The following is a 21128-nucleotide window of genomic DNA, read 5'->3' as shown; positions in this document are numbered from 1 at the left end:
ATTTTTGAATATAAAAGGGAAGGCGCCACCATCACCATCATGGTATCATAAACGAACAAGCTGAAATCGATAAGGACCCGAGAGGGAGGTCAGTCAAAAAGTGACAGGGGTCTGTGACCCCACGTTGACTGCTTGTGTAACCTGCGGTGGCTCAAGAGCGATTAAGTCCAATCCATTTGACATTGGATCAAGTCTTCACAGATTTTGTTACTCTTTTCCGTCTTTCTTCACTTTTTTGATTTATTGTTTTGTGCCTTCTTTCACTTTTTCCATTTATTCTTTTTGGCCTTTCTTCCCTTTTGTAGAAAAGTAAGTTATCCAGGGACTTGGTCTGCCGCCTTTTTTTGACCTCAGCGAGTTGCAGGCGTTCTCGTTGCCCCACCTAGTTATGCAAAGGGAGGTCTAGACTCAACGTGTACGTTGGGGTTAAATTTTGGGGAAGGAAGGTCCAATCAAGACCCGACGAAGCAAGGGAAACAAACGAAAACGGGCCAGAGACGCGTTGTACGGATACAGGGGTCGATATATCTCAATATTTTTGGGGTATCCTGCGCCAGTGTGACAAACGCTACACAAACACCAAGACATTTGAATGTATGGTAAAACTTCACCCATCAACCCCATCGCCTCGCGCACTCCTCACGCGGCTCACTCAGCCCTTCCGCCCCGTCTCAATAATCTTCGTTTGGAACCTTATATTCTCATGCTCCCTTTTATGCAGCGTCGCCAGCAAGTCCTTGTACTTTCTCTCCCAGTCTTCTTTCGTCTGTGGCCCTTCGTCTTCCCCTTCCCCATTTATCCCGTTTTCCTCCCCTTTCTTCTTCCATTTCTCGTGCAGCACCGTTTCCTCCATAGACCAGTTCCCCACAATGCCCCCGTACTTGAGATACCAAGCGCTCCGGTAGCGCGTACGGTCGGGTAACGCCTCGAGGCGGGTCACTCGGAGGCTGCCCTTGGGCATGAGGATGCTGCCACCCGCTAAGCCGGCGAGGTTGATTAGGAAGGCCTCTTTGGTGGCGGCTGCTTTGACTAGCGTCTCAATCACGGTCTGGGAGAAGGCGACGGCCTCGTCGAGGCTGCAGGCTGGCATGGGGTTGTGGTTTTCGTCGTACCATTCGGCGTCGAGAAGTCGGGACACGAAGACGGCTTCGATTTCGGGTAGGTGGGTGCGGTCCGTAGGGTCGTCGGAAAAGGTCAGGTGTGGGCCGCTGGGAGGGGGGGCAATGGGCATATCTGGTGGGGTTGCCCCGGGAATCATGCCGGGGATTTGGGCGAGTACGGAGCTGGCCTGGGAGACGCCTAGAGGCTCTGGTGCTACTTGTCCATAGGGTTCGGGCGCCAGTCCATTTACCATGACGACGGGCGCCGTTGCGGGTTCGGCGAGCGGTGGGGTGGCTAGGCGGACTTCTCCGCCTTTCCGCTCGGGTACTTGTAGTGATAACATTCGTCTCTTGGCCGGGCGCGCCGGAGCTGATTCCTGGACGGGTGAGAAGTGGTTTGCATTGTGGGCGGGCCGGGACTGGCAGGTTGGCGAGATGGGCGGAACCTCAGTGGTCCCAGCCGCTGACGCTCTCGAGGCCGGCTGTGAGACGGGGACATCGTTATATGAGGGACAGGCCGCCGGGTCGTTGTTGTTGCTGCTGTTGTTGTTGTGGCTATTGTTGGGCGTGGGCAGCGGTGCCTTTTCGGGGGGAGTCGGGGATGGAAACCTGAAGATTGGGCCGTCTGAGGCTGGAAACGCAGAGAATGGTCCATCGGCGTTGGTCCCGCGGTTGATGGGTGGTCGTCCTCGCGTCTTGCCAGTTGATCCTATCCCGCCGCTCCTCCAAGCTGATGACACGACCTTAGCTCCATGTCGCCTGCTCGCAGATTTGGCCTTTGACGGCGTGATAGCCGACCTGGGCTCATCCGCCCAAAACCCGTTTCTGACTGAGGGTGTAATAGCTGATTGCGGCAAGGGATATGCCGACATAGGCGTCTGGACAATGTCGTTGCTCCACGTAGGCGCGGATGGATTTAATCTAGAGGGGTCGGGGACTGGGGGAAACAAGAAGACGCTGCCCCTAACATCCGGTTGAGCCGTCCATGGTTCTGCCGTGTTGGCCTGACCCCCGGCCCCGAGTTCATCTGCTTGCGGCGAGGGGCGTTGAGATGGCGATTTTCCGGTGTCGTCTTCCTCGGGCTTCCGCCTGCCCCTTCGTGGTTTGATATGCGGTAGGAGAGCGCGCAAAGCCATATCGTCCTCTGCTGCCACCCCATCCCGCTCTAATTCGGAAATCGGTGTGTGTTCTGAGGGGATCTCGGTCCAGTAAGGCGACGGCCGACCGATGAGGTATTCGAAGAAGGCATCCACATGCATCGAGTGCATCCACCTCTTGAGCCGAACGGCGTATTGCTGGATCTTTTGCGAACTCTGGCCTTTTTCTTGGTCTGGTGGCTCAACGCCCAACTTCAACGCCAGCTCAGCCCATGTCTTGAGCTCTCTGGTCTCGAGCTTCTTGATCAACTCGAAGAGGGTGTGAGTGCTGAAGCTCTTGCCCCCGCTTTTTGGCGGGGTGCGGAAAGCATCGCGGAGAGTCGCCGAGTCGGTCTCGAGGGGCACACCCGGGTTGCAGTATAGAATGAAGGCGACGTAGGCATCCTCGATGGATGCGCCCGTTACGTTTCTCTCCGGCAAAATCCTCGTCGCGGATGGCGCGTGGGCGCCGTTCGGCCGGATAGTGGTGGGTGAGGCAGTGAAGACAGTTTGGGGAGCGTGCTGTTTCATGGCGGCCATTTTCAATCATCCGAGCTACACCGGTGTTGAGCGAAGGATTGATGATGTGTTGGGGTGGATTGCATGCCCATTTCCAGCCGGGTCGCTGTGGTTCTGAAGTTTCCCAATCACTACAACCCCTCGCGCCGTGCGGACAAACTGTCGTTAGAGCTCTGATCTGGGAATAAACGCGTCAATCACCCGAGGGTGCTTCATTCACGAGACCGGGACGGCATCTGCAACGAGTTGGTGAATGCAGTTCGGTTGATGGTGGGATGAATGAAGGTCAGGACCAGCGCGTCCAAAAGGAATGAAGATCCGAAAGGTGAGAAAAGGAACCAATCCCAAATTATCTCTCGCCAATGCGAAGATCACGGCTGCTTATCTCGCTTCCTCGCCAATCGAGCCGGCAATCGTGGCTGGCGATGTGCCAAAGAAGGCCGATGAGATGGAAGCAGGTGAGTGTTTTCAGCCATGCTAGTCTCCGTCTTTTCCTTGAAGTTCACGCCAGTCTGGGCCGCGCGCAGGCACCTGCGGCGTGGCCCTGGGTGTTGGGGGAAAGGCCAAAAATAGACCGCCAAGAGCAGAGGAAATGGGCGAGAAGCTGGAGAGCAAAACGGGGAGGAAATTGATGAGAGAAAAGAGACAGTGTCTAGAACGGTATTATGCACTGTATTATTGGCGACCCCACGAAAAGTCACATGCACCCCGAGACCCTTCAAACTCTTGACTCCACGATTCAGGAGACGATGCGCCGTCCATTCAAAATTCCCGAGGAATGTCTGGGGAGAAAACGGACCTGAGAATTCGTAGATGGCAATCGGAAAGCGGAAATGCATTCTACGGAAGGTGAAGGAACGCAATTTGCGTTTATCCGACTTGGAGGTATTGACAATAACTAGATTCTGGCCCGAGTCAACGGCTTCCATCCATCAACGAGTTAACTAACGGACTTCCTTCTAGCATATGCAACGAAGTCGGCACCGTTGAATGGAACGTGCCGGGTTTCCTTGGTGGAACCGGCATCACGACGCGTGGTCTTCTTTCGAAGCTCTTCACATGACACAAACGCCGTCCGTCAAAAGCCGCCCATGCGCCCAGCAGCGAGCCAAGCAGTGACGTCGCTAGGCCATCCCCTGTTAAATCCCGGGTCTTTCTGGGGCGTTTCCACTGGACGAGTCCCGCACCCATCGGACCTCGGCAGCGGCATTGAGATCGCAAGAGCGACCGCTTCCGGGACTCTGGGGAACCCGCCCGTCCAAGAGAACCGCGCATCGAGGGAAATGGAGCGACCCTCTTATAACTAACACAGCCGTTTCTTGTCCGTTGCCCGACGAATCCCGAGATCTTTTTTTGTCTGACCCGTACTTCACCCGTACACTTCTTGTGCTACTACATATTGTAGATTCCACGACTGCGACGGGTAGTTTGTGAATACATTAGTTTGTTGCTCTCTTATTATCACGACGCCACTGAACCCCGCCAAGTGCAACGATACACTACTCTAGTGGAAAACGAGACCCGATCGTATCATCATCCATCACCACACGCCGACGCAGCCGCTGTTCCATCATGTCTCAATCTAAGCCGGTGCTCCCACAAAACGACAATGTCGCCCATGCCCTTGCGGGTGCGGGTGGCGGTATCTTGTCGATGGCTCTGACGTACGCCCTGCCTTAACGTATCTACTACTTACTACCTATTTCGGGCAACTCACTCCTACTACATAGTTACCCCCTTATCACGCTCTCTACACGTGCCCAAGTCGAGTCTAAGCGCGCCGAGACCGCCTTCCTGGCCGCAGTCCAGCACATCATTGCGCGTGAGGGTGTCTCTGGTCTCTACTCGGGCCTCTCCTCAGCCCTGTTCGGAATCAGCGTCACCAACTTTGTGTACTACTACTGGTACGAGTGGACGCGCGCCTTCTTCGAGGCCGCTGCCGTCCGCGCAGGGCGCGCCTCCAAGAAGCTGACCACCGTCGAGAGCATGATCGCGGGTGCGATCGCCGGTTCCGCGACGGTCATCCTGACCAACCCCATCTGGGTCGTCAACACCCGCATGACGGCCCGCCGCAACACCGGCGAAGCCGAGAAGCCCAGCGACACCAAGGAGGGCCAGGACGCCACCCTCCCCTCCCCCGTTAGCGCACCCAGCACCGAGAAGAAGCAGAAGCGCCCCAGCACCCTGGCCACGCTCCTCGATCTCCTCAAGACCGAAGGCCCGCAGGCCCTCTTCGCCGGCGTCGTGCCCGCGCTGGTGCTCGTGATCAACCCGATCCTGCAGTACACCCTGTTCGAGCAGATGAAGAACGCCGTCGAGCGGCGCCGGCGCGTGACCCCGACGGTCGCCTTCTTCTTGGGCGCTGTCGGCAAGCTGTTTGCCACGTCCATCACATACCCGTATATCACCGTCAAGAGCCAGATGCACGTCGCCAAGGCGGGCGATAAGAAGGAGGGCGTTACCGAGGCGCTGAAGCGGGTTATCCGGGAGGAAGGGTATGCCGGGCTGTACAAGGGTAAACACCCCCCCCCCCCTTTTCCTCCTTTCCTTCTTTCCTCCCTCTCTGCCTTTACCATCCATCCATTCGTAACTATTTCTAATAACCTGTTTCTTGTTTTTAGGTATCGGCCCCAAGGTCACCCAGAGTGTTCTGACCGCCGCGTTCCTCTTCGCCTTCAAGGATGTGCTCTACGAGCAAACCGTACGTCTTCGCGGCACCGTGGCCAAGAAGGCCATCGCCGCTTAAAAAAGTGGCAGCTCGGTCCTATGAGTGGGTCGGAGGCTATTGAATGAATATTTACTGTGTTCACTGCCTACGACTCTCAGTTTCACTCCATTGTATAAAAGGGGTAAAGTCAGAGCTAAGCTCAGCACGCGCTCGCTTGGAGGTATAAACAATCAGATCGGTTCCGTGGTGGACGGGTGTTTCAATAACTGTGGGATTTCAAGAATGGAAGAGATACCCTTTCGACGGTGGATACAGGAAGGAGTCACTTGACGGCCAGTGCGGTACGGCAATGTAATATCAAATGTCAAATTAGGGAGGTTTTAGTCAGGGGGTTAAGATTGGGGGGAGAAGGAGGGGCGCTGGGGTGTAGAGGATCTGGCAACAATATCACATCTTTTATGTTCATCTCTCCCTATGTCTAGCTAGTTCCTAAGTGCCGTGCCATTGGGCTTGCTATCCAATGGCCTTGATGGGCTGTTCCAACCGCCACACACCTACATAGTATAGACTTACGGCCACAAGACACAACAACAATACCCCTATTCCTTAACGATCCTCGGCACAATCCACCACTCGTGACCCGCCTCACTAGGTCGCGGCACCTTCAGCTTCAACCTCGTTACTACCCCTTCTCCTTTCACCCCACCACCCTTGGTTTCATTTTCCGCCTTGCTCACCCTCTCCACCACCTCCTCGATCTCCACAACAGCCTTCATCCAACCCTCCACCACCTGTCCCTTCCATCGGTCCAAACATCCCACCGCAAATACCTTATTCCCGTTCGCCGTACTCCATTCTCCCGCTACCCCATTATCATCACGCCTCTTGGTCCCTTCTTCCCCGTCATCTCCGGCCAAAGCAGCCAGTACCCCCAGCTGTCGTCTCACATTCGCCACGCTGCCCTTCACTTCCTCCAACAACCCCGCCGTGCTGCTCATCCCCCCCCTCGTCGTCGCCTGCACCATCATCTCATGCGACGGCAGGTCGGGCAGACTAACAGAGGCAAACGGTTTCATCCGGATCTCGTGGCGGAGCGCATCGGTGCTATACGGACGGCTGGAAGACGAGGCCGGCGGCGCTAGGGGGGAGGATGATGTTGTGAGGGAGGGCAGAAGGCCGAGACGGGCGAGGGCTGTGTAGAGGGTGCTGAGGGCAAGAGCGAGGGAGAATGTGGCGCGGGTGAGAGCGTGGGTGTGTTCGAGGAAGGCCTGGGAACGGGGATACTGTGGTGATGTCGGGTGTGTAGTCTCTAGACGGTGTGTGGTGAAGAACTTGATGCGATCGATGTGGTAGATGTGGGTTTGCGCGAGATACGCCAGATACCAGTACATGCTTGCTAGCTCGTTGGGTTGGTATATTTCTAGCTCGAACCCGAGCTGGACTGTCCACTGCATCAGCTGGAGTTTGTAGTGGTAGGCCCAGGACGACAGAGGCATAGAGCCCGTGGGTATACCGCCGGTCCTCGGGGGATAGACGAGGAGTTTCTCGTCGGCGTGCGGTTGTAGCAGCTCGTCGATTTCTTCGGCCTCAGCCTGCAGCATTTCCCAGTCCTGTAGCGAGTGGAACAGGGTGCGGCGGACACGGCAACGATTCTGGCAGAATGCGCGAAAGATGTCGAGATACGACTGGGCGGCGCGTTGACGAAAGATCTCCATGTGGCTAGCTATGATGAAGCGCGGCTGGTGTGGGGCTTCGATGGTGTCGTTTATGGGATCCAAGAGGATGCTATCGGGGAGCACTACGATCGATAGGTCGTCATCCATGACCCGACGGATGCTAAGTTGGCCGAGAATGATCATGTCATGGAAGAGGAAGTTTTGTAACAACGCCCGGACGTACACCATCGGCTGCGGCTTTTGGGCCTGAAACGTCAAGACGAATTTCTGGCGAGCGTTCGTGTTAGCATGCTAAGGTAGCCAAACAAGAGTAAATCATGAAGGATCCCACACGTACAAGCAGGCTCTGCGAGTCGGTATAATTCAACACGTTAAGCACACTCATCCCGTCCTCGATGAGCTTCTCAAAATGTCGCTGCGTCTCCTGAGCACTTGGTTGCACGATCGGCCGCGGTGGCATCGTGCTCGCTAGACGGCGCTGGATCTTAGTGCTGAACGCCCCTGGGACAGCTGAGCCGAGATCACGGGTCTTGCTAATTTTGCTCCAAACCGCTTGCATCTCCGCCCATGGCGGAGTCAGCGAGGCCGGGTCGGTGCGCAGTTCGGACAGCTCGATGGCGCGCAAGAAAGCGAGGCGGAACTGGAGGCGGAAGTCTAGTGCCTGAGCGAGTTCGTTGGTCTCGGTGTGATGCGTGTCGCGAAGCACCTGGCGGGCGGTCACAATCTCGTCGTAGATGTCAGAGCGGTTGAGGGACTCCAGCAGCGAGCGATTGTACGTGTTGGTCACAAAATCTTCTTCCTGCGAGTTGTTAGCGGCCCGATCAGAAGCAGATTCCCAAGTACAAGAACATACCTCATATATGTGCTCGGACTTGATGCGCTCATTGACGAAGTAGCATGCCTTGAGCAGTCCTAAACAGTACGCTCTTAGAACCGTATGCATGGGGTCCCGTGGCGAATCAGCAGCATGGCCCCTAATGAAGTCGGCGTCATGAATCGTTGTTGGGTTGGGGTGTTGTAACTTTTCCACGTAGACGCTTGTGAAGAGTGTTTGGGAAAGGGGGTATCCGAGATGCCAGGCCATCTACAACTTCCGTTAGACCTAGACTCATGACCCGACCCTGCCCATGGGGAAAGGGGAAGCAAGGAGGGTGAGGGGCTCGACTTACCTCTAGCGAGAACAGCTGGTCAATAATACCAATAACCTCACTCGGAGATAGCAGCCGGGAAACATCGTAGTCATCGTCCAAAGACTCTCCAGGCGCTAGACACCCACTATCCATCTTTGGATCCATGACCTAGCCGTTGCTTAGCTTCCGCAAAACGAACCTTGGAAAAAGCGGAATCCATATACCAACCTCGAGAGCCCCGACGGACTCAAACAGCGTAAAGAAACCATCCTTCACAAGTTCACCTGGTTCTAGTTCTGTCACACGGAGTTGTAGCGATTAGTAGCGATTAGCCTCAGTTGAGGCGAAACGACCCCCAGGCCTAGGGATGCTAGGAGAATAAGGGGTACCGAGAAGGCCGAGGACAAAGAAGCGGAAAACTCACTCGCAGCCGCAGATAAGAATTTATCGGTAATTTCTTGGGCAATGATGCCCTCGGAGGAGATCATGGGGGACGGAGGTTCTTCGAATGCGAGTCCCGGTTTGGGGCTGTAGTAATCGTTCCCAAGGCTGAGGTCTCCGAACCCTGTTTGTGAACAAGGGGTAGGTTGTCAGTAACAGAGAAACTGGGTTTTAGTGGGAAGAAGGTGCTGATTGTACGGTGAGGCGGGCACGGTGATTCAAAGTCACAAATCGTGGAAGAGCTCAGTCAGGCAAACAAACGCACGTCAGGTAACTATGGGACTTACCCTGAGTCAAAGGCAGCTGCTCATCGTCAAACGAGTTCATCGCCGAAAATGGAGGCGAAATTGAAAATGCGGGGCGTTGTCAAAATGATCATTTGCGTTAGAAAAAAGATTTGTGTTATTTTTTATTTTGTCATGTGCGGAAAGGCCTGTGGTTAAAGCCGGCGTCAGGGACTCAAGGTCGCTCGCTGAGTCGCAGCCTTGGGTAGTTATGAGCGGCGCAAGCGCTGCTGTGGGTGGGCTGCCCCTTAGCTCCTACAACATAGTTTCCGGGAGTGAAGTATCCAAATTTCAACCTTACCCCGCCTGTATGTATCACGTTGCAGAGAATTGATCATGGACTTGAGAGTCAGTTTACGTCAAAATCTTTTCTTTCTTTGGGTTACCCCTTGTATGATACAGTCCATTTCCCATGCCGGCAGACCCCAAGAACAACTTGGAGTTTGTTGTACTCGAGTGTCTGTGCAGATCCATCCCGTTTTACATCCCGCCGCCATTCCAACCGCCACCATTCTTTCCTGTCCCTATCATCCCCTTATACCGCCCGGTATCATCATCGTTGATGTCGTAAAGTTTAAGCCGTCCCGCCGGTCGCAGCGCTCTCGACAGCGGCCTGGGCGTTGGCGTCGGCCAGGTTCTTAAGCTCGCCTTGTTTGCCACCCTATGTCCGATCTATCAGCTCCAAACTCTTACTTGATAAGATCTCCCCCATGCCCTTGAGGTCCCTCCTACCCCCTTCCTATCTGAATTGTCCGCAACTTACCTCCCACTTCGCGAACCGGAGCTCCTGTAGGCCACGGCGCTCGGCCACCAGTCTCTTCTCGTCCTTCAAGCTGCGGCGCACGACGCGGGCAGCGACGGCGAGGTAGCGGTTGTAGCTGTCGCGAAAGAAGCGAGGCTTGCGTTAGCAGTGGTCTTTTTGTGGCCGTACCGCATTTCCCTCTCCCTCAAAGTTGTCGCACCCCCTCCTCCAACTAGCTCTCTTCTGAGAATTACCTGGACAACGCAATTAAAACTCGTGCAGAGGGAAATTTACTCACGTAATGCCAGCGGCTTTCCACGCGAACGTCATTTTGGCGGCGGTTTGGGAGTGGTTGAGGTGGTGACTTGGTAGTCTTCGGAGACTCAATTCCGCTTCCGGGCAGCGCGAGAAAACGCTCGCCCGGGAAGCTCCGCTCGCAGCCGGTCTAAGATCACGTGATCTCCACTCACCCAGACGTCCGGGGGCAAAATCACACTTTCGAAGCCATGCTTGGGGAAGATGGTTAGTTAATGAATTCTTCAGGGAGTAAAAATACTCAAAACTGGCAAATCATGGCCAACGGATGGTTTGATGGTACAATTGTAAACAAGCACTGCTCAATCGCCTGCCCCTTTTTCACACCCCAAGCCCCAACCCCACCACACAAACCCGACCATGTCTAAACCCTCCTCGCTCAATGGCAAACATAGAAAAGTGAGTTTATATCTAGAATCACTATATGCACAATGAGGTGGACGAGCCGCGAGTCTACAACGGCGGAGGGTTGTTGATACATTTTCCTCTTCCCCGTTCCCCGAGTCTAAACATCATATCCGCCCGATACCCGTCCCGTAGGCATCTCCCGTCCATTCCTGGGCCTAATTGTCCTGCTTCATCATTTATACCTTGAGGCCAAGCTCCTCAGCAAACGGTAGCACGTGCAAGTCGCCCACCGCCGCCACCGACGCCTTGCCCTCTAATAGTGTCTTGGCCGCCTACAACAAATACATTAGCACACCGAAATCTGTGGGTGAGAAAGAGTTAGGGTAAGGGTAGGGTACATACAGCCTTGAGCTTGTCACCAGTCACGCCCTCCAGCGCCTTGAGGGTCTCAGCAACCTGCAGCGGCTTGCCACCGTGGATCAGGTTGGCACCAGCATGAACGATACCAACGCCGCTGACCTCGCTGCCCGAAAGGAGGTTGAACTTGGCCTTGGCGATGGCCTTGACCAGATTCTCCTGCGAGACACCTCCGTCGACGATGCTCTTGAGCGCCTTGACAGACTCCTCGGCGGCCTTACGGACCGCGGAAGCCGAGCCGCTGACCTGGATGGTCAGGAGGCCAGCATCCGAGTAGGCGAAGTTGGTGGCCTTGGAGGACGCCCCCGGGGCCGAGGCAACAGCCTTGGAGAGGAGCGAGAAGCCGGGCGACCACTTGATAGTCGACTCACCCCCGAGCAGACCAACAAGCACGGCCGTCTCAGGTTGGCTGGCGCCAAGAGCAGCGCCGGGGAACGCGATGACCACCGAGTTGCTGCCAGCCGTAGCAATGCGCTGCTCGCCGCCGTAGTACTTAGAGGGGGTGGCAGAGAGAGCAGACTGGGACTCCGCGGGCACGTGGCGGAAAAAGGGGTCGATCCACTTCGTGAGCCCTGCGTCACTGGCACCATCGGCGACCACCGCGATGTTGGCCTTGGTGAAAGCTGCCGCAGCAAAGGACGCAACCGAGGACTCGTTCAGGTATGAGGAAATGGGCGTGTTCGCAGTCGGGTACAGCGGGGCGCCGAGGCCGGTGTGGAAGGCGACAGCGTGGGCGGCATCGAGGGCGATGGCGGCGGCGTCAAGCCTTGCCTGCTTCTCGTGAATGACGTTGACAACTTCCTCGTGGTACTCGTGGGCTGCATCAAGTTGAGAGAATTAGCACGGCACGAGCTTCCAAGAGCTGATATATATAGATTATGTTCCATGACGCACTGGTATACCGGGTCTGCGACAGGACCTCGCCGAGGAGCTCGGTGAAGTACGGCAGATCGTCGCGGAGGAAGCTGGCCTGGAGCACGAAAGCTTCCCGGGTGTGGTACGAGGTCAATTGGCCGCCGAGCAGCTCGGCCTCACGGGTGATGCGGAGTGCGGAGCGTTTTGTCGTGTTCTGGCGACGAGAAGCAAAATTAGCTCATTTTATGTCCGTCCATGCGCCACTATCCACGCCCAAAGAAGTCCCTCGGCCAAACCACCTATCCACCCCAATCCTACCCCCCAAATGGCGACAAAACAGCAACTGAGGGCAACCTGCCTTGAAGGCGAACTCCTCCAGTCCAACGGTCAGGCCCGGAAGGGGCTCGTAGCGGGTACCGGCTTTGGCGACGACGGCGAGGCGTGTGGTCGGGCCATTGTCGTCTCGGGAAGCGACCTTGACGCCGCCGATGGTGGTCGGCTCGTATGAGGCCTTGGGCGATGCAACAGCGGCAAATCCGCGCTGCGCAAGCTTCGCAGCTCCCTGGCGGCGGAGAGCAACTTGGCCGCCCCTCGACAGAGCCGATTTGCAGATCATGGTTGAGGGGAGGGGGGGTGTCGAATGTCGTCAATTGACTGACTGTTCTGGGGTTGAGGTGGGCAGAGCAGCAACACTGCGTGAGGGACCTCTCTGCTTCCTTCGCCTTGTCGCACTGTTCCGAAAATTCCCTGGGGGGGTCCCGGTTTGGCGGAAAATTGGCTGTGCCGAGACCGTCCTTCCGACCTTTGCCTGCTTCTTGGTCATTGGCACTGTGCGAGCGACCTGGCAGTGGCCCACGAAAAAAGTTGTCAGCGCTGAACCGTGCCATTTGATTGGCCCGCTGTCTCATCTTTCTCGAACTGCCCCGCGCCGACCGCCTAAATCTGCCGGCCAAATGTGACTCTCGGCCGCTCTCGACTCAAAATTTGGCAAGAACTCGAAAAGCACTCCAGTCCCCCACCAAATAAACGTTTCCAGCCGGCGTTGCACCCTGCATCACCGTCGCCATCCTTCAATGAGTTTCCGGTAGCAATTGCGACAGCTCTAGAGATAGTGAGAGAATCTCTAGACGCTAAACCCTCGAATTACACGACGCGTTTGCTTGCGCGGCCATCATGTTGGTGGTGAGTCGACTTCCCATGACTAGCTTTTGCAAGTCGCATGCCATCCTTTCTCACCAGCGACAAAACGCTACGGTTCATTCCATCACCACTCGAAGATCTAACCTCTTTTATAGACAAAACCGGTTGCAGAGCTTTGCGCTCTGCTCGTCGATGAGCTCCATGGAGAACTCCCTTCTGTACGTTTCCTTTGCCCACGATGCGTCTGCCCTGTGTTACGCCCGCTGGCGGTCGCCGATCGCGAAAGCTAACACAACCATTGTAGAGAATATTTGCGATTCTCGTTAGCAAAGGTCGCTCGACCGTCCTCCAATTATCACAATACACCTCGATGACTCCTCGCCAGGTTCGCCATGGCCTCGCGGTGCTTCAGCAACACAACCTGCTATACTACCACGTCGATCCCGGCTCCGAGCTCGCCTCGTACGAAGCAAACCCCGAAAATGCCTACAACCTCATCCGCACCGGGAAAATTCTCGAGATGATAGATACCTCCTTTGGGGCGGCTGCAAAGGACGTCATGCAAAACCTCCTACTCTCCGGGCAGACTAGGATATTGGACCTGGTCGCTGCGTATCGAGAGAAAATCGAACATGCGGCCAAGACAGCGAATGGGGCGGAGGACGATGACGGCATCGCGGCTGAGACCAACGGCATCAATGGGGATTCCCACAACACGAAGAAGGGTGCGCTAGTCATCAAAAGCACGGCGCAGCTCAATACCGTCATCTGTCGTCTCGTCGAGGCCGAATTGATCGACGTTGTGCACGCCAGGACCTTTCATACCTCGGACGATATCCTGAAGTCGGTCGAGAAGGAGGCCATGGCCAAGCAGACTGCTCAAGGAGCAAAGGGAGGGAAAGGCAAGCTCGAACTGCAGGAAAACATTGCCGAGGGTCTGCGCAAGGTCCGCGCAGAGTCCAAGTCTCTCAAACGAAAGCTGGAGCAAAATGGCTCGGCCGCAAAGAGGCGGCGGCTTTTTTCCGGGCTCGAATCGACGAATGGAGTCCACGAGGAGGAGACAGACCCAATTCTCGATGTGAGTGGTACCCACGGGCAAGTTGATTGTCTTCCAAGGGTCGTGATACTGATTGTTATCCCTAGCCGCGACAAGTCATTCGCATCAACTACGAGAAGTGTCTCGTCGATTTGCGGAACCGCCGATTAGTCCAATATGCGACCGACATGCTCAGCGAAACGACCGCGTACGTGTATGGTGTCCTCTTGAAGCTTCTCACAAAGGACGTCCCCCGTTGCCGCGCGGACCCAATCATGGATGTTGGGGAAGACCAAGATGACGATAACGATAAGAATCCGGGTTTCGTCACCACCGACCAAATTCTTGACAATCTCAAAACTTCAGTCGACCTCTCTCTTGGAGTGGGGAAGGCTGAAAAACACCAAATTTCTTTCTCGGCTGCAGAGGAAGTCCAACTATACCCGCCAAAGAAAAAGGCACTGATCGAAGAAGTAGAAGTAGTCGGCGAGGCGAGTGCAGACGAGGAAGAAGACAGTGAATCCGAGGGAGAGCCAGATTACGACTCGGATTACAAGGACTCGGCGGCGACAAATGGTACCCATGATGAGAATGGGATCAATGGTATGAACGGAATCAAGGGCACAAACGGCGGCACAAACGGTACGAAGGTTACATTTGATGAATCTGCAGCGCGCAAGGAGCGTAAAATGGACCGACCAACCCAACTCCGGCAGCACCTCCTCATACTAGCGGAGAGCACACAGGGATTTGTACGCCATTGCGGCAGAAACGAGTGGACCGTCGACTTTGTCCCGATCATCAACTCGCTTCGTGAAGTCGAGCTCGACTCAGTCATCGAGCGCACTTGCGGCCGGCAAGGCCTACGGCTTGTTCGCATCCTCCGCGCCAAGGGTAAGCTCGACGAGAAGGCACTTCCCAACGTGGCGCTCATGCGTAAACCTGAGCTCCAACAAAAGATGCTTGAGATGCAAACCGCCGGCTTCGTCGCCGTGCAGGAGGTGCCGCGTGACGTCAAGGCCGACGTCAAAAAATCCTTCTTCCTCTGGTTTTGCGATGTCGACCGCTCACTGAGCCAGATGCTCGATACAAGCTACCGCACCATGGTGCACTGTTTACAGGTGCTAGAGGCGTTGCGCCACAAGGAGCGTGACGTCCTTGAGACAACGAAGCGCTCGGATGTCCGCGGTCGCGAGAAAGATACCATGCGCAAGTCATACTACGAGCGGTACTCACGGTTTTTGGAGTGCGAGCGAAAGCTGTTTGCGCAGGTCATGCGTGTAGATGATCTCGTTTCCGTGTTAAGGGATTTTTAGGGGGGCGGCCGTGAAGTTGTGGGAAATACTGATTTCGACAGCCGTTCACATATGCATTGGTGGCGTAAGTAGGCTTGAAAGGAAAGCAAATGTTGGGTTGTTAATTTGCATCTGGTCGGCGTTTGTATGAACTTCACTAAAGTCTCAGAGGCCTCATTTGTCTTCGTCGGAGCTCTCAAGGTACCTGATTCTACAACACGACCTCTCCAATGAGGTGGGCAAGAATGGACTACTAGTTCCTGAGATGTATCAATTACTTTAGCCATCCCCGTGTGATATCCGATATAACTTACCGTTACTGCGTAAAGTGAGCGCGGGCAAAAACAGTTCGTCCCATCCCCGCATTCAATTTTCTTCCGATGATGAGATGAGTCTGATATCTCTCAATTGGATCGATCAAATGCTTCCACAACCGCCGCAGGCGCCATTCCCCAGCGGCCCTCGGCCCCTGGACCCTAGGTTGCTGATAACGCGATAAGCTTTTCTTCCCGGCCGTTCTTGACAAGGACCCGGTTCACTGCGCCAGGGTCCAGGGATGCCCCGCTGTCGGAGCTACACTAGGATTCGCGAGCATCGAAATTTTTTGGGGTGAAGCGGGCGGTGGGGGGAAACCCAATTCCATAGCCCCCCAAGCCGGAATAATTTCTACTGCTGTAAACCCCAGAACAGTTGAAAGACTTCTCTTTTTTCTTGCCTCGGTGGTTACCTTACTTTTACTTAGCGGTTCATTGAATCCTTTCCGCCGGTTGTGTTACTGTAGGCGTTCCATCTCTAGATCTACAGAATTAGTTTTATTTTCCCCCCGTCTAATTCCGCCTTTAATACCCGACAAGATGTCTCCCCCCATGGCTGGAGCGCGAGAGAAGGAGTCGAACTTGGCGCGTGTGTTGGGGTCCGGTACGTTCTTGTCTAGGCAGCTTGCACTTGGGGTAAAGGGGCAGTGAAGTTTGGGATTGGGATTAGTTGAAAACATTTGGTCATTCCTGTTCGCTCACATACCATATCGTGTTGCAGGTTCTGCCGGTATCGCCGAGCTGGCAGTTTTCCACCCCGTACGTTTTCTTTTCTCCGAACCTGTCTCCATGGCGACGACGATCACACCGACGGCGGTGACGGCTACGACAATTACGAACCATATCTCTCGCTCTGGTCTTGAACGATCGGCATGGTGACGAGGTACCGGAGAAAGGGTGTTTCGGCTAACACGACTGCGGCGCACAGGTTGATACCATTGCGAAGCGGCTCATGAGCAACGAGGGCAAGGTGCGCATATTCCCACGAGCCTTCTCCTTCAGGAGACCTATCGTTTTACCCTGGCGCATAGTGGAAGTGGGAACTGACTTGACGCCCGTACCTGCGCAACTTTCACTAGATCGGCTCCGCGTCGCAACTCAACACCGTCATCTTCAAGGACAAGGCTAGTGCGCCGTTCGCGCGCAAGTTTGTCTCGCTCTTCCCCGGTCTTGGGTACGCCGCCGGATACAAGGTGCTGCAGCGCGTGTACAAGTACGGCGGCCAACCCGTCGCCCGTGACTATCTCACCACCCACTACGGCAAGGACTTTGAGGGCGCCTTTGGAAAGAAGACCGGGAAGGCTATTTTGCACTCGACTGCGGGCAGGTGAGTGCTGAGACAAATATTGTTAGGGGGAGGGGGGAGGATTATGGACTGGGGACGGGGCAAGAGGCATGGGCTAACTAACTGGATTACAGTCTTATTGGCATCGGTGAGATCGTCCTCCTGCCGCTCGACGTGCTCAAGATCAAACGTCAAACCAACCCCGAGGCCTTCCGTGGCCGTGGTGTCTTCACCATCATCAAGGACGAAGGTTTCGGTCTATACCGTGGCTGGGGCTGGACGGCGGCGCGTAACGCCCCCGGGTCCTTCGCGGTACGGCACCCCTTAAACAACTGCCGATTACGAGTGGGATTTGGCATAAAATGTATCACAAACTAACTTTGTCCTTAGCTGTTCGGTGGATCTGCGTTTGCCAAGGAGTTCGTCTTCGGCCTGCAGGACTACAACAAGGCGACATGGTTCCAGAACTTCGTCGCCTCTATCGCCGGCGCGTCGGCCTCGCTGGTCGTCTCGGCCCCGCTCGATGTCATCAAGACGCGCATCCAGAACCGCAACTTCGAAAACCCGGAGAGCGGCTTCCGCATCCTCAGCAACATGGCCAAGAACGAAGGTGCCACGGCCTTCTTCAAGGGTCTGGTTCCTAAGGCGAGTTATCCCTTCACCATCCATCACGAAGGTATATGAAGAAACAGTTTCTCTGACAGTCTGATGTCTTCAGCTCCTCATGACCGGCCCCAAGCTCGTCTTCTCCTTCTGGCTGGCGCAGACATTGATCCCTGCGTTCGACACGGCTTTCAAGAAATAAACTCTGGGAAGCCGTTGATGACGTGTGGCACCAATAAAATGAACAGCCAGAGTTTGTAAGTCTGTGTTAACCGACCCGGCGGGTCTATGTACGATACAGCACGAAGGGAGGGGCCAATATCTCTAGTGACCGGAACGGTCGGGTCGGATTCTTTGTTTTTGGGCGTTAGCTGGTAAAGGGGGGAAGGATACTAAAAGGAGAATTCCCAATGTGAGGGACGATCGGCGGGATGGGTGAATGGATGGATAGAAGACGGGTTCTTGATGGCTCTTACTTGCGGGTTTGCTATTCATGGCTTTCGGTGTGAGCCAAGCGCGGCATGTGATGATGTCTCTATGATCAGCGAGCGAGGGAGCCTGTTTGGTCTCGCCACTCCATGGCGATGCGTTTCATGAGAGCTAGATCGTGTTGTTAGTAGATAGAGTGTCATTATATATATCCCATCTCCGTTCAAGTATCGAATCCAAACAAAACTTCACAGCTTTCGCTCCTACTTCTCGCATAGGTCGCGTCTAACCCCTGCCCTTACTTCCCAGACATGTTTTCATGTTTACTGACAAGTGATGAAGAGTGAACCAAGTAAGGCATCGGCGCTGGAAACCGAACACTACCGCCAATACCGCCCCGAAGCATATCCTCCCCCATGAATCTCTACCTCTAGCTTTCCACTCCAATGAAAATGCGGAGCGCCTAGTTTCACCTCACCGTCCTGTTTCCCAGCAACGCGAGCCTCCCGCCTAGCTCTCTCGGAAGCAGCTTTGGTTTCCCTTCTATATGCCTTGATTTCCGCGAGAACATCTCGCATGCCGACTAGCTGGGCGCGTGTCGGAGTTGGACGAGAAGGTGTCTTGTTGGTGTTAGGAGTTGAGGGGTCCTTGAGACTAGTCCCAGGAGGACATAAAATACTCTCCCACGCGGCGGAGAAGACGAGTTCCCCAGGCAGGACGCCGGCGGAGATGTGACAGGGCGAGGCGGGCACGGGGTCTCTGTGTAGGTGAGGGTGGGTGTGTAGAAGCCAGGCGTATTCCCGAATAGCTGGTTTGAGACTGATGTCGTGGTGGTTGCTGGCCCCTTGAATTGCGGTGATTGACGGCCCGGCCCAAACCTGGGTGGACTGACGGTTGCCGTTCCAACTCCAGATATGCTTCTCGTGGGGACTATGGGGAAGAGGTTGATTTGTGCGTGTTGCTGTTGGGATAGTTGCTTCCGCATAGTAGGAAGGAGGGCGTGGTAAGCTCACTTCAGCCGGCTGGGGCAAGTCGCTAGGCTCTGGTACTACTTCTGGTTCTGGCTCCAACCCTGTCTCAGTTGTGGGTTGTGTTTCGGGGGTATTGTGTAAATCAGGCGGAGAGGGAACAGCATTCTCTGCGGTCTGTGTTGGCCTAGATGGCCCCGCCACAGCGGACGGTGAAGACGACCAGCCCGAGTTCCCAAAGAAACTAAAGCCATTACTATCGTCCTCCATCCGAGCCGCAGCATCAAAATCCACCTTCACGAGGTCAGACACAGACTGCAACTCGTCTCGAAAGTCCGGTTCAAACTCGAGGCGGATATGCCGAAGCCCGAGAAGTGTCATTGGGGCATGCCGGCTATCACTCCCGATGTCCTGTATCGCCCGCTCCTGCATGGATGCAAGCTTTAAGAAGGCTATCAACCTCTCAATCAATGGCCCAGTTGAACACCTCGGAATCCGCGTCAAGACAAGCGACTGTATCCGAGGATTCATGTCCGGCACAAACACTTCGGGATACGCAATGTCGGCCCTCGGGAGTAGCTGGGTCTCGGCCAACCAAGCAGCCGCTAGCGGTGGCACACCCTCGAGTTCGAGAGACAGCACCCGCGTGACAAACGAGTGGTGAATTCGTAGCATCTGGAGGTTGGACGAAAACACTGGCCGAAAGGTGTGGGCCCATCCCAGCGTGCCGGACATACTCGCCTTGGAGAGCCAGGACGGCGGAGCGCCTTCGGGTAGTTTGAAAGACATTGAGTCACATTCAAGGCGTTGCAGCTGGCCGGGAGATGATCGGATGATCCGGGCGAGCCCAGCGGCAGATATGTTGTTACCGTTGAGATAGAGGTGAGTGATACCTTGGTGGCCGCGGCAGATATCTAAACTTTTCACGGAATCCAATCGGGGCGTATGAGAGCCTACGCTACCAGATACCAAGGCCTTGATAGAGTCAGCGGAGTCGAGGCGTATTTTAACGCGACCGTTCAGGCGGGGCGTGGCGATAGAGTGAGCGCCGTCTTCAGCGCGGATGGTATACGATGGGGCGTCGGCGACATGTCTGTGAGGGTGACTGAAGGTACCGCTCCAGTCTGATTCCTGAATAACACAGAACTGCCCGAACAGCGGAGTACCATTTGGAGAAAACGACAACTTGCCCTCGACCGCGGAGTGATCTGCCCTGGACGTCTCGGAGGGGAAGGAGAACTGGTGCATAGTATCGAGGATCTCGTCCGTGAGCTTGTTCCCGCTCAGGTCCACGCTCCACATTTGTTCCCAGAAGGCTTTGAAGAGCAGAGTGGCCGTGTAGTTATCCATCTCCCGACCTCGGGCCTTCAACACACGCAAGCTGGGTAGGTTGGCCGGGCTCAGTACCCCCTGGCTGAGAGCATACTTCAGCGAACCAGGCATATTAGAAATGTCCAGGTACAGCAAGCTCTTCAAATACGGGCTGGACAAGAAAGACGTCGGCAACACGCCATGAGATCGCGCAAGGCTCAAAAGCATCGGCGGCTCGAAGGACGGTATCTCTTCGAGGGGTACTTTCCGCGCCCAAGGTAAAGGCACTGCATACGCATCGCCATCCAACAAAACACATCTCAACCGTGGGAAGATATGTGCGATGGACGACAGCACATCAGGAAACGAAGCAGCTCCGCTGGCCCCGGTGTACCGCGAAACCCCGTCATCGATACAAGGGAAGAAGTTTCTTGTATCAAAGGACCGGACGAGACCACTGCGCGTTGCCACTGTGAAGTGAGGGCAACGTCTCACAAATCGGGAAAGCCACACATGGTCTACAAGACATTCGCGGGAGTCAGACGGGGCATGTGATAGATACAAGATAGGGGGTAAATGAAAAAGGAACGGGAAAGGGAAACATGTAAGTAAGAAAATAGGGACAACTAGCCGCAGTCCGGATGTATTCGGCACACCATTCCCAATGGATCATTCCACAGCCTCGGTGCGAACTGGCCATAGAAGCGCCTCGACACGAGACATAAGCGCGGGTAGTCTCGGAGGGGTAGCCATGGCGCGACGAGCTCTAGCCAGTCCGGCCGTGCCGTGGCGTCCTGGTATGATGGCAAATCTGCGAAGTTGCTTCCCATCAGTGGCGACTGCAGTAATGGTGGTGGTGATGTGGTGGTGCACTTCTGTTGATTGCCGCACGAAGAAGAATAATACTAAATCGAAAATGGTGGGGTAAATGCGAGTTTGAATGTGGTGCAACGCTGACTGCCGCATCGGTTGGCTGCGAGATCGATGCAGAGAAGCGTCAAACCCAGATCCATGGTAGCGGCAACCAGGCAAATTCTAGCTCTGACAGGCAAAGAGTTTGTGAGCTGTGGTGTTGAAGTCACCTCTGCGAGATGTGAAGTGCTTGCTTCCCGCTCG

At 55.2% G+C, this 21128-nt stretch overlaps 7 protein-coding genes across 7 annotated transcripts; 3 read left to right on the top strand and 4 right to left on the bottom strand.

Annotated features, from left to right (window-relative positions):
• Positions 1–652: 652 nt before the first annotated feature.
• C8A04DRAFT_12907 (ARS binding protein 2-domain-containing protein) lies at positions 653–2776 on the bottom strand (the record flags this gene model as incomplete). Its single annotated transcript, XM_062777506.1, has 1 exon — positions 653–2776. One exon carries the CDS (start codon positions 2774–2776, stop codon positions 653–655), a length of 2124 nt encoding a protein of 707 aa, XP_062636161.1.
• A 1551-nt stretch (positions 2777–4327) lies between these two features.
• C8A04DRAFT_38005 (peroxisomal membrane protein PMP47B) lies at positions 4328–5501 on the top strand (the record flags this gene model as incomplete). Its single annotated transcript, XM_062784078.1, has 3 exons — positions 4328–4419; positions 4486–5270; positions 5377–5501. 3 exons carry the CDS (start codon positions 4328–4330, stop codon positions 5499–5501), a joined length of 1002 nt encoding a protein of 333 aa, XP_062636160.1.
• A 521-nt stretch (positions 5502–6022) lies between these two features.
• C8A04DRAFT_29555 (Mak10 subunit, NatC N-terminal acetyltransferase-domain-containing protein) lies at positions 6023–8997 on the bottom strand (the record flags this gene model as incomplete). The annotated part of the gene is made up of 7 exons (XM_062781049.1): positions 6023–7366; positions 7437–7898; positions 7953–8183; positions 8269–8397; positions 8458–8525; positions 8654–8794; positions 8958–8997. 7 exons carry the CDS (start codon positions 8995–8997, stop codon positions 6023–6025), a joined length of 2415 nt encoding a protein of 804 aa, XP_062636159.1.
• A 531-nt stretch (positions 8998–9528) lies between these two features.
• Positions 9529–12247, bottom strand: C8A04DRAFT_12910 (Metalloenzyme, LuxS/M16 peptidase-like protein; the record flags this gene model as incomplete). The annotated part of the gene is made up of 8 exons (XM_062777509.1): positions 9529–9615; positions 9718–9832; positions 9995–10069; positions 10491–10498; positions 10602–10691; positions 10762–11594; positions 11671–11868; positions 11986–12247. 8 exons carry the CDS (start codon positions 12245–12247, stop codon positions 9529–9531), a joined length of 1668 nt encoding a protein of 555 aa, XP_062636158.1.
• Positions 12248–12804: 557 nt separating this feature from the next.
• Positions 12805–15123, top strand: C8A04DRAFT_29552 (RNA polymerase III subunit RPC82-domain-containing protein; the record flags this gene model as incomplete). The annotated part of the gene is made up of 4 exons (XM_062781048.1): positions 12805–12813; positions 12927–12989; positions 13076–13849; positions 13915–15123. The coding sequence occupies 4 exons, from the start codon at positions 12805–12807 to the stop codon at positions 15121–15123; spliced, it is 2055 nt and encodes a 684-aa protein (XP_062636157.1).
• An 833-nt stretch (positions 15124–15956) lies between these two features.
• On the top strand, positions 15957–17506 carry C8A04DRAFT_38000 (mitochondrial carrier domain-containing protein; the record flags this gene model as incomplete). Its single annotated transcript, XM_062784077.1, has 7 exons — positions 15957–16020; positions 16138–16175; positions 16345–16386; positions 16496–16743; positions 16836–17013; positions 17092–17346; positions 17420–17506. The coding sequence occupies 7 exons, from the start codon at positions 15957–15959 to the stop codon at positions 17504–17506; spliced, it is 912 nt and encodes a 303-aa protein (XP_062636156.1).
• A 607-nt stretch (positions 17507–18113) lies between these two features.
• On the bottom strand, positions 18114–20842 carry C8A04DRAFT_37999 (uncharacterized protein; the record flags this gene model as incomplete). The annotated part of the gene is made up of 12 exons (XM_062784076.1): positions 18114–18768; positions 18805–18965; positions 18996–19153; positions 19187–19286; positions 19320–19468; positions 19499–19676; positions 19713–19818; positions 19849–20066; positions 20109–20246; positions 20277–20299; positions 20330–20530; positions 20734–20842. The coding sequence occupies 12 exons, from the start codon at positions 20840–20842 to the stop codon at positions 18114–18116; spliced, it is 2196 nt and encodes a 731-aa protein (XP_062636155.1).
• Between the last annotated feature and the right edge of the window lie 286 nt (positions 20843–21128).

Source organism: Dichotomopilus funicola, assembly GCF_033296635.1.
Source record: "Dichotomopilus funicola strain CBS 141.50 unplaced genomic scaffold C8A04scaffold_40, whole genome shotgun sequence".
NCBI classification, from domain to species: domain Eukaryota; kingdom Fungi; phylum Ascomycota; class Sordariomycetes; order Sordariales; family Chaetomiaceae; genus Dichotomopilus; species Dichotomopilus funicola.
This window is presented reverse-complemented; position numbering and strand designations above follow the sequence as displayed.